The sequence below is a fragment of the Schistocerca nitens genome, chromosome 8 (genome assembly GCF_023898315.1).
Source record: "Schistocerca nitens isolate TAMUIC-IGC-003100 chromosome 8, iqSchNite1.1, whole genome shotgun sequence".
NCBI lineage: Eukaryota > Metazoa > Arthropoda > Insecta > Orthoptera > Acrididae > Schistocerca > Schistocerca nitens.
In genome coordinates this window covers 27,195,252-27,207,043 of record NC_064621.1, presented here as the reverse complement: position 1 = coordinate 27,207,043, position 11,792 = coordinate 27,195,252, and the positions used below count along the sequence as shown (strand labels likewise).

At 48.3% G+C, this 11,792-nt stretch overlaps 1 protein-coding gene across 1 annotated transcript; it reads right to left on the bottom strand.

The window, feature by feature from the left end:
* Positions 1 to 9,694: 9,694 nt before the first annotated feature.
* Positions 9,695 to 11,227, bottom strand: LOC126199102 (serine/arginine repetitive matrix protein 1-like). Its single transcript, XM_049935852.1, has one exon. It carries the CDS (start codon positions 11,225 to 11,227, stop codon positions 9,695 to 9,697), a length of 1,533 nt encoding a protein of 510 aa, XP_049791809.1.
* Positions 11,228 to 11,792: the final 565 nt, after the last annotated feature.

The window sequence follows — 11,792 nt, the reverse complement described above, 5'->3', positions numbered from 1 at the left end:
ATTCAGTATCTCCTCATTAATTACTTGATGTACCCACCTAATCTTCAGCATTCTTCACATTTCGAAAGCTTATATTCTCTTCTTGTCTAAGCTATTTATCGTTTACGTTTCACTTTCATACATGGCTACGGTCCATGCAAATACTTTGAGAAAAGACTTTCTGACACTTAAATCTGTACTCGATGTTAACAAATTCCTCAGTTGATGGTATACACAAGGAAATGCCATTACTGAAGTTTACTCCCGTGTCTCCCAACTCCAGAAAGAAGAAAATTGTGTGATTTCTACTGGAACCAAATGCGTTCATGCTCAGGTGTGGGGGTTTCCTAATGGAGAGGCCAGCTGAAGTTATTCTCAAGTCAAGAGACCCACGACTGTTTCCTTGCTGTAAATGCTGTTGTTTGCAAGACCGATGTGATCTCGAGGGAACTTCTTCTAGATGTCAGTCTTAAGGCTGCTGTAATGCCCCCAAGTAATTAATGCGTTTGCTGATGAGCCTTAGTTGTTCTCTCTGCGTCGACAGCTACTTCACGACGAATATATGGTGGCGATATGCCTGCGAGCTGGTAGAGTAGAGTTTTACAAGCGGCGTGGGTTTAATATCATTTGTAATAGGACCACCCTACACGTTTCGCTTGATGCCTTGTCAACTATGTTTGCACGGGTGCATATGTACCAGACTGGGCACAGTGACTGTGATCGGGAGCCCAGCGTGGTACTGGTGACCCTACGAAGGATATTGTTTCTGCTTTCCACCTTCACTCATTCTTGCAATGCTGCTTGTACGTCAGAGTACTAGTTAGAGTAAGACCTGTTCTTCACTTGTTCTTAATTTGTGATTCACTTTAGTAAAGTTATTTTTCTTTTGTTCGAATCTAATTCTACAGGTTAAAACAGCACGTAGTTGGGCTTTGTCCTGCTGCTGTTTTCCTCAGTATATGATTCGTACGGAGGTATCAGTTTCAAGTCCGCGCTGCATACAATCTTCGTGACCTTTGTTGTACCCACGTCGACGACACGTTTCAGCTACTTAACATTCTTCACATAGTTCCGATTACTCGCTGTTCACGTATTGATATCCTCATTTAATGTCCAAGTCCGTGTGTGTGAATTCCTAAGGGACCAAACTGCTGAGGTCATCGGTCCCTAGACTTAACACACTACTTAAACTAACTTATGGTAAAAACAACTCACACACCCATGCCCGAGGAAGGACTCGAACCTCCGGCGGGAGAGGCCGCGCAATCCGTGAAATGGCGTCCTAAACCGCGCTGCCACTGCGCGCGGCTTCAGATCCGTCCACTTGGCTTAAGTCTAGAATAATACTGGTGACTACAGAGAACTAAATTCCATGATCCAAAAATAACACTACATGAAATTTAAAGAACGGCACAATTATTATCATTTGTGACAGCTGCCACTTAATACGTGCATGTATGCGTCAATGTCTAGCTGACAAAAACTGCAACTGATTATAGATATGTACTCGACGCCAGGGAATATTCCTTCAACTTGATGTACTGGTATTCGTAACCTGTAGATGAGCGCTTCGCTGAAACTCTTTGTCTGTAAATAAACACGCACCTCAGTAGCTTGTGCTGGTTTCAAGACGCCATTTATGAGCGCACTGGTCACGTTGGTCAGGGTGGTATACCCTGTTTTCGACGATGGTTCTCTTTAACTCGCAGCAAGGCAAGCGGGGGCGATAAACACGGTTTGGAGACCGCAGCATGGACGTGAGGCGCATGGTCGTGTTTAAGATATTCAGCTGGACGTAATGCAGTTAGTTAACGGGGCAGAGACGAAACAGTATCGCTATACATTTAACCAGAACGTCTTACGTCGATACGGTTTTAACAAATAGGTACACTGATTCACGAGGAAGGTTTTTGTATGTAATTTATAAACATTTCGAACAAATTGTCTAAATCACGACGAATTAAAGCTATGATGTGCGAACGATGCAACTGCCACCTAGCGAAAAGCTATTGTAACTCTAGAGTGTAGCTTGTGCCTTGAGGCAGTAGAAAGCTTAGGCAAACTCGAATCTGGTGGTGGCAGAGCGTTTGGTTAAAAATCAAAATGCTGTAGGATCGAATACCTACTGGGTCACGTTCTTTCAATTCTGCCTTTTAGCCTACCATTCACCTCTCGGTAATGTGAAGATTCGCTAGGAACGAAATGTGGCTGGGATTCCACGTCCCCTGTTGCATAACTGGTTACAAACATGCAGGTCGCCTAAGTGACATCAAATTGATTATCCAGTCGCTTCAGAACAACTGCACAGCCAAAAAATATGCTAGTCCTAATACTATGATTTACAGAATTATACACCCATCAAAAAAAGTTTTGCATCTCCCCTGTTCCCAGAACACGTTGACTGTGAATATTGTAAGACAGACACAGTCCCTTTGACTGTCCAGAGATGTCATTAAACCCGCCCAAACATGTAAACAATCATGCATGAGCAGCGCCTATTTGACGGAAGGGGTCCGACAGCCGATCAGTTCCAGTCGTTCCACCAAGAAGGAGGTACACGGCTCGTGTTGTCTGTAGTTCAACCATGCCTAGACGGTCAAGACCGCGGTTCGATGGCGTCCGCATTGTTACTTTGTGCCAGGAAGGGCTCTTAACAAGGGAAGTATCAAGGCGTCTCGGACTGAACCAAAGCGATGTTGTTCGGACATGGAGGAGATACAGAGAGACAGGAGCTGTTGATGACATGCCTCTCTCAGGCCGCCCAAGGGCTCTAATGCAGTGGATGACCGCTACCTACGGATTATAGCTCGGAGGAACCGACGTGATGCAAAACTTTGTTTGATGTGTGCATGAACAAAGTTTTGCAGCAGTGCAGCAGATGATTCAATTTTCAGCTGTCTACTTTCCTTGAGTGAAAAACAGATGCGATCACGATTTTCTGCTTGGTGTAGTGGAAGATATTATTTGTTTGAAGACATTCTAATTAGAAAGAAGGCTGATAAATGAATCACTACTGGCGAGAAAGAGATTTAAGTCTTTTAAAGACCATAAAGACAAGGTCACGACCTGCTTGAATGGGATTCAGAAATTTCTTGTGAACGAATACACGTAATTTAGAAATGCTTCTATAAGTTTTTCAGGGACATATTTCGCAATATGACGACAATTTCAGGGTGCTAATTTCTGTTTCCCTTGGATTATCAAGTCACGATTCTCACTCTTAATTTACTGTAAATTTTTCGAACAAGTAGCAATGAGTTACTCAAATTTGAAGTGTAGTAATAAATTCAGTATGGGCAATAACGAAAAGATAACCACCTAATTAGGCTGTGGTTTGAGGAAATTTGAAATTATCAAATGTTTTTAACAAATAGTTTACATGCAATCATTTGAGATCGATTTTTTATGATGTAAGTAAAATGTTTTCCGAAACATCTCTTCAGCAACTTAGCTTCTTTTACATACAGTATGCCTACGTTCATTCCGCAGTGCCCTGCTTTAGATGACAAAACGCGGTACGACAGACAAGTCGTATGGCCATAAATACTTACTGCTACCCGTGCGAAGCCGGGTTGGGTCGCTACTTTAATATACTGCGAAGAATTATCACTGGTGATGCACTTACTTGCACGAAACAGACTTATAATTTCAACAGTGTGTGAATAGGAGCTCGTAGCGACTGACATTTGATAACTAACTCCAAAAGGCCCTGAAGAGCTTGAGCTGTTTTTATTTTGTATTTTTGTAGTCAGTATTGGTACATTCTAGTAATAATGACATAAACCGTAGTCATATTTATCAGGACACACGATTAATAATAATAATAATAATAATGAGGGCGTGATGAAAAGTAGTGCCTCCGCATTTTTATGTGAAAACTCTTAAGGTTTTTTAAATAAAACAAACTTTACTAACATTCTAAATCTTTATTCTTCTCTGCTCCATATTCATTTTTCAACATAGCATCCCTGATGACGAACACATTTCTCCCAACGTGAGACCAGTTTGTCCAAGCCGCCACGGTGGAGTGTCTGACTTTGTTCGCACAGCCTCACCTCCGCTTTATCACTATCAGAGTGAAGTCCTCGAGGGTGTTCTTTAACTTTTGTAAACAGATGAAAACTGGATGGAGCCAAGTCGGGACTGCATGGAGGACGATCGATGACGGTGAACGCAAGGCGTCGGACGGTTACCAATCTCGCAGCGGTTTTGTGTGGTCTGGCATTATCGTGCTCCATGTGTGGACGAACTCTTAGTATTCGAAACTCGATTACAGCACGCTTCCTCACGCACCGAACAGTTACGTACACACCGCAATGGTGCACGCTACATTTCGGAGCCCTCTAGCGGCAGAGGGATTTACCAGTTTCTTGTCAGTATACAGGGTGGGAAAGTGGGTATTTTCATTTTCATCGCTGGACCGGGTGGCGAATAAGTATTTTGCTCAGTGATCTCTCAGGGATCACTGATTTCGCTGGTAACATTTTTATTTGCTGAGATAGTATAGAAACTGTACAATCTCACCAGTGATCGAGAATCCTTTGAAAGAAATAATATGTCATTTTATGGTCTCCAGTGAAGTTTTGAGAAAACATTCGTGGTTTTGTACGAAGTACGAAAGCGAGACTGCGGAGACTAAAATTAATCTAATTTGTCACGAATGCATAAAGAAATATAGACTCTGACGCAGCTACTCGCGGAATGGTGTCCCGTTTGGCATTCGTATTTTTATTTCTCACCTCTTTTAGCGAGAAGTTTAACTACAAACTATACCATGCGTAATATCATACCACACAGCTTTTTTTCAAGGGTTAGCGAGTGAGAAGGAGTTAGTTCTAGTTTTATGGAAATAATTCCACACTAGGCTCACAATTTCGTGTGGTTCCATTCCGCGAGTAGCCGTATCACAAACTATATTTATTTATGCATACGTGACAATAATCAGCTGAGATGATATAACAAAATACCGATGATAATAATACCTATCCCTGTTGTGGTTTGATTAAAATCTTATGTCGACATTTGCAGCAGTTTCGAAAATACATGAGTTTTCCCGTACACGCTTTTCTTCCACACAGTATTTATGGCTAAGTTGATTTAAATAATATTCATGTTTGAATCCTAGAAAGCTAACGGCATAGTTAATTGTTCCAATAGGCGACAATATATATGAAAATATCTCATTTCGCAAAATTTATCATATTGCAGGCGAGATCTTTGTCACGTAACTCATTCCCTGTCTTGTTTAGCCGATCATATTTTCTGCTACAACGAAGTGATCGTCTCCTAGCCTCTGCTTGAGTTTGTAATTCTTCGCAAGATTGTCCTTGCGTCTCTTTTATTCCTGAGAGTTTTTAAGACTTATGCCAGACAGCCGATCAACCCCAGACATTTGTTCCCACCCAGTAATGCTGTATAATTTTTTTTGCCTCTGAAACCCTATAACGAATAATCTCGTCTACTTCCGAAAGCTTCGAACTTGCTGTAAGTATTATAACACTATGCAGTATTCTCGTGGGTTGTACGACCTTTGTTCTTGTGTTTATCTGGCGTTTGATGAAGATGACTAGTAAATGGATTGAAATTTGTGTGAAGCAGACACTAGAACTGCTATATATGCACTATGTGGTCAAAAGTATCCACCTGGAAATGGCTTACAAGTTCGTGGTGCCCTCCATCGGTAATGCTGGAATTCAATATGGTGCTGGCCTACCCTTAGCGTTGATGACAGCTTCCACCCTTTCAGGTATACGTTGAATCAGGTGCTGCAAGGTTTCTTGGGTAATGGCAGCCCATTCTTCATGGAGTGCTGCACTGAGGAGAGGTATCGATGTTGGTCAGTGAGGCCTGGCACGAAGTCGGCGATCCAAAACATCCCAAAGGTGAGCTGTAGGATGCAGGTCAGGACTCTGTGCAGGCCGGTCCGTTACAGGGGTGTTATTGCCGTGTAACCACTCTTCCACAGGCCGTGCGTGCACTATGAACACGTACTCGATCGTATTGAAAGATGCAGTCGCCATCCCCGAATTTCTCTTCAACAGTGGGAAGCAAGAAGGTGCTTAAAACATCAATGTAGGCCTGTGTTGTGATAGTGCCACGCAAAACAACAAGGGGTGCAAGCCCCTCCATGAAAAACACGACAACACCATAACACCACCGCCTCCGAGTACACGCTGGCAGATTACGTTCACCGGGTATTCGCAATGCTCACACCCTGCCATCGGATCGCCACATTGTGTACCGTGATTCGTCACTTCACACATAGTATCTCAATTGTTGAACAGTCCAATGTTTACGCTCCATACACCAAGCCAGGCGTCGTTTGGCATCCCCGGCGTGATGTGTGGTTTATGAGCAGCCGCTCGACCATGAGATCCAAGTTTTCTCACCCCCGCCTAACTGTCATAGAATTTGAAATGGATCCTGATACAGTTTGGAATTCCTGTGTGATGTCTGCCTGTTACACATTACGACCCTCTTCAGCTGTCGGCGGTCTCTGTCTGACAACAGACGAGGTCGGCCTGTACGCTTTTCTGCTGTATGTGTCTCTTCCTGTTTCCACTTTACTATCACATCAGAAGCAATGGACCTGGGGATGTTTAGGAGTGTGGCAATCTCGCGTACAGACGTATGACACAAGTGACACCCAATCACCTGACCGCGTTCGAAGTCCGTGAGTTCTGCGGAAGGCCCCATTCTGCTCTCTCACGATGTCTAATGACTACTGAGATCTGAATGGTGGGCTCCATATGGTTCCCAAGTTGTGCAGCGACCGTAAACCATAAAGTGATCACTTTATGTTTGACTTCTGCTTAAGACAGTGTCACTAGTCAGGGAACATAGAATTGAAAACACCGATGATGGCTGTTAATCAGTTGAAATCGATTTGCAAAAGTAAATAAAGAAAACATGATTTTGCGGGACTGGTTGCGGCTTATTTGGTAATTTTAACTACTGAGATCGTCGATATGGAGTACCTGGCAGTAGTGCACCTAACATGAAAAACGTGTGTTTTTGGGGGTGTCCGGATACTTTTGATCACATAGTGTAAGCGAGAACACAATGTCATTGTTATCTACGTCGACCAATTTTATACTAGCATTGCACGCGAGGTTTCTGAAATCTACAGTTAGAACCAGCAATCAAATGAAAACGAGACAGATGGAAAATGAATAAGTAAACTGATTTTTTTTTTTCAAAAGTAATGGCCATAATTGTTTACATATTTATCCCAATGTGAGACAATATGACGGTGAGAAATATGGACTGCATAGAGGATGTGTGAGGGCTTGTCAACGAAGCTTCTGCAGTGCAGCTGAAACAATCTTTGTAGAAAATAGGCAGGCATTGTCCTGGAACAGAGCGAAGGCGCCCGTCGACATTCGTGGGCGTTTGGACTTGATGGCCCACTTCAGTTTTTGCAGGATGTCGACGTACCGCCCTGCGTTAATTGTGGGGCCGTGTTCCAGAGACTGACTGAGCAGCAGGTCCTTGCAGTCAAAGAAAAAGGTCGTCACCACTTTCCTGCAGCTGGCGTGCCTGTTCTTTAGACTATTCTGTGGACGACTCGCTGGGAAACCCTCGCACACCCTTCGTAGAGTTCCAATCTCTCATCACGCGATTTCCATATTTTGGAGCCACAATGAAAGACATTCGTGGCCGGCGATTTGTTTTGGATGAAGAGGTGCACGTCTGGGCACAATGAAGGTTCTATAGGCACCTGCAAACATTTTTCCTTGAAGGCATAGACAGTGGGTTCTGTCGATTAGTTTTCAAATACTTTGTTCCTTTCCTTCTGATTCGTTTTCAGTTGACTGCCACCTACAGTACTTAGCATCGTATACGACCTTGCCGCCATCTACAGCTACCAGCAAGTGCACTGCATACTTTCGAGTAGTGCCTAAATCGGCAGGCAGCTTACAGATTGTTTGAACATCTCGAATCTTTGTGGAACTGTTTACTAAACGACCCGCTTTAAGTATGTAAGATGGCAAGAACTATGCCCCTTACATGAAGTCATGAAAGATCACCTAACTCACGTTGAGCGAACAGTAGGGCTGAACAAAAATAACTGACAAGGCACAATGCATCTTGTAGAGGGTATAGTATGGACGTATTGGAATAATTAATGTCGGGTGATGGTTTTAAAGTAATTCACACGACATGAAAACTTTGTGGAAACGTGTCGATTTACTGGAAGCTAGTTTATCCCAGGGAAGTATTCGAGTGACAGTGGCCAGCTGGGGAGCGGCGAAGGGAAGCGACAATTGGCAGCTTAGGGCGGCTAAAGCTCTGAGAAAGCGGTAACGGGGCACGGCCTCCAGCTGCCTTAATGATGAGTGACAGTGAGTGGGTGGTTGACCCCATTCTGGTGTACCAGAAAGCAGATGGAGAACTTGTACACCTGTTGATAAATGTCCGTCATCCCGTTTTCAGTGAAACATGCGAGAAAGCCGCGCAAAGCTACAGTGGAGTGGTCAACACAGGCCAAAATATGCGTGTTTGTGACTATAGCAACTTCACGCTGAATTCACGATCCACAGAGTCTGAAGTAAATCAGGTGAAGAGCGACAGAATGAAATATGCCGGCCTCCGATGGGAATGTAGGACCAAGGAATCTTAAGTACTCTCCTGGGAGTCAGAATTCTGGAACAATTGGTGTTTTGTGCAGACGATAACCTTGATGGATGGCCTGGGAGGAGCTAAATAGCAGAAGTTGAGAGGAAGGGAAATTTTGTGGGAATTTGTTCACTTCCCAGAGCAGGCATTGGTTGGCGCTGGGAAGTGACGCATAATTAACGGGACTTGCGCTGATATTGGCGTAAGTGTTTTTGCTGGAGGGAAAACCGAGGCGAAGAGTGGACTGGGAGTAGTCTCCGTAGTGGACTCCCGTTCCCAGCTTGCCTAGAGTGCGGACGTGGCGTTCTATACTCAGCTTGCCTGAGGAAGAGTGAGCATCTCTGCAGTTTAGGACTTAGCAAATGGAACGATTGAGCTTGTAAATAGGAAGTTTTGGTTCAGCTATGTACTGAGCAAGATAGCTAGGAGTGAATAGACGAGCACAGCCTCGCAGCACCACGAGGTCGGCTGACGTCCGCACAACCGCCACTCCGCCGTGCTGTATTCGGTGATATTGCGCACGCTCCGGCCACTGATTAATTTGTTGGATCACGTCGGCAAAGTTTCCACGAGGGTTTCATGGACCGTGGATTGTAGAATTCTTCTCGCACTTCGCATTATGCCCGGGTCAGTCGATAGGAATTACTTTTGAGTTATCGCACTTTACTCCACACAAACGCAATTTGTTACCACTGCCTGGTAGGAGAGTCGTGTAATGTGATGATTGAAGGTCGTGAGTTAAAATAAATTTGTGATAATCGACTGCACCTGTTTTCAATCAAGTAGTTGAAATCCCAAGTCACTTTCTTAATTAATTTTATGTTCAACATTTGCATCTGGTATTAGTTTTAGTTAAAAGTTTAATTTTAGTTAAAAGTGATCAATTCTGAATCAATTAAATTCAACACTGCCACCGCAGTTCAATCAGGAGCCACAGGGCCTTATTACTTCTTTGCATTATCCGATATTGCGGCAGTTTTGCACTCTCTGTTGATCTGTTAGTCAATTACCTGGGGTGGACACACGCCAAAACCAGATAAGTGATGGGTGGGGCGTTACAAGTAACTGTAAGTATAGTGAATGTGCTAGTTTCAAGCTAAGTCGGATAAAGCCGCAACTCACCTCTGCTACCGCTCGCATCGGAGTAGGACCTGCCGGTTGTGCCGCGCCGCCTCCAGGTGGCGCCGCCGTCGGAGCTGCTGGAGGGGGCGGCGGGGGCGCTGCTGCTGGTGACGCTAGCGCTGGAGCTGGAGGTGCTGGAGTCGCTGCTGGAGACGAGGCGGCGCCGGCGACGACGCACGGCGGCCGTGAGCTGGGCGGCCGCGGTCACCTGCGCGGGCACCGGCCGCGCGCTGGAGGAGCGCCGCGGAGCGCGGGGAGCCGCCGCGACGCTGGGGGCGTCGCACGTGGACCTGCTCCTGCGCGGCGGCGGAGGCGGAGGCGGCGGCGCCGGCCCGCGGCGGCTGTCGCGGCCCGCGCCGCCCCCGAGGATGGCCAGGAAGGGCGAGCGCGACCGCCGCCGCGCCTCCGCGCCGCCGCCTGCCGAGTCCAGGAGCGCGTGGGCGGGCGGCGGCGTCCTGCTCTTGGCGATGTGGCGCACGACGTCCAGCAGCGACCTGGAGTCCCTGTGGCGGCGGCCCTGCTCGCCCGCGCCCCTCGCGTCACCCGAGGCGGAGCGGCCGCGGCGGTGCAGCACCCTGCCCGCGAGCGCCTCCAGCGGGCTGGCCTCTCTCGACAGGCTGCGCCGGTACGCCCTCAGCACCGACAGGAACCCGGAGCCGTTCTTCTCGGAACTGTCGTCGCCGCGCGGGCTCAGTCCTGGGCGCGCTTCCTCGGCGGCGTCCGGAGGCGTCTCCGGTGCGTACATCTCTGCCCTCGACCGCTCTTCCACCTCCGAGGCACTCCAGACGTCTCCGGGAAAGAAGAACGCGTGCTCGTACGTAGAATCCTCCGCTTCGACCCTCTCCCGAGGCGAGGGAGGAGTCACCGTGAGTGCTTCGGGTGCGTCGCCGGCATTCTCCTCGGCTTCGGACTCCTTGCCGACGCCGCGCAGGTCCCAGGCGTTGCCGTAGTTGGAGCTGAGCTGACTCTCCCGTCTGTCACGCTCCGCCACTTCGGGACTGATGCCGGCTGCCGACTGGCGCCTGCTCTCCCGGAAGTTTCGGAGGAACTCGTCGCCAGTGGCGGCCGCCGGCTCGGCGCTGGGGCTGCGCTCTGCACTCGCTTCGGCACACCTCGGCGAACCCAACGTCGTCTGCGACGAAGCTCTCCTCAGCCCCAACTCGGAAGGTCGCAGTGCGGCCCGACTTGGCGCGGCCGTGCGCAGCTGTCCGGTGGGCTCTCGACTTTCCTGCAGGTCGACCGCTTCTCCCGGCGGACTCTCGGAGCTGTCGCCGCGCCCCCTGCCGTCCGAGGTGCCCGCGTCGCCACTGTCCGAAGGGCTTCCACTGTCGCTCTCCCGGCGGCCGACACGCCGCCTCTTGCGCCGCGCGTTTGCGGTGAGGTGCGGAGAGTCGTGCCTCTTGATGGCGCCCTGGCGGCGCAGAGGGCTGCCCTCGCGGGAGCCGGCCTCCTCCCTCACGGCGCTGACCGCCCTTATCGGACTCGTCCCGTCTCGAGAGCCTTCCATCTCACAAGAACAGCGCTTTTTCCCAAGCGGCAGAGGTGCACACTCCTAGCACTTCCTCGGTACCAAATGTCGCACGACAGATACTCTCGAAGGTGGAATGTCACCGTTTACACGTACACGAGCGCACAGGCAGTTTAGAACGTCGGCAGATGACAACCCGGTCGGTTACAAACTTCAGACGTGTGCAACAGGCCGCTCCGGAGTAGCTGAGGGGCCGGTCAGAACGTTACCGGCAACCGTCCGGCGGCGTGATCCGCGTCGACGCGAGCTTCTGACTGTACTGGAGGTGCTCGAGACAGCTTCGCAATCGACAGCCGCCTTCGCGCACAGGTGCTAACTGGACACCCAGCTGCGCTCGGCTTCTGTTGCCACAGCGCAGGCTGCTGCTCTCACGCCGAAGCTGGCCAACAGCTGTCCCACTGCGCAGCGGGCGCGACAGGAACGGTCCCGCGCGACGTCTGTACCCTCGTCGCTACTATACCTCAACCAGTACTTCGATTGCGGAACAATGAGCTGTAACAAAAACGCCGGGTAAGATAGTTCGCGGCGATGACAAACTCGCAGC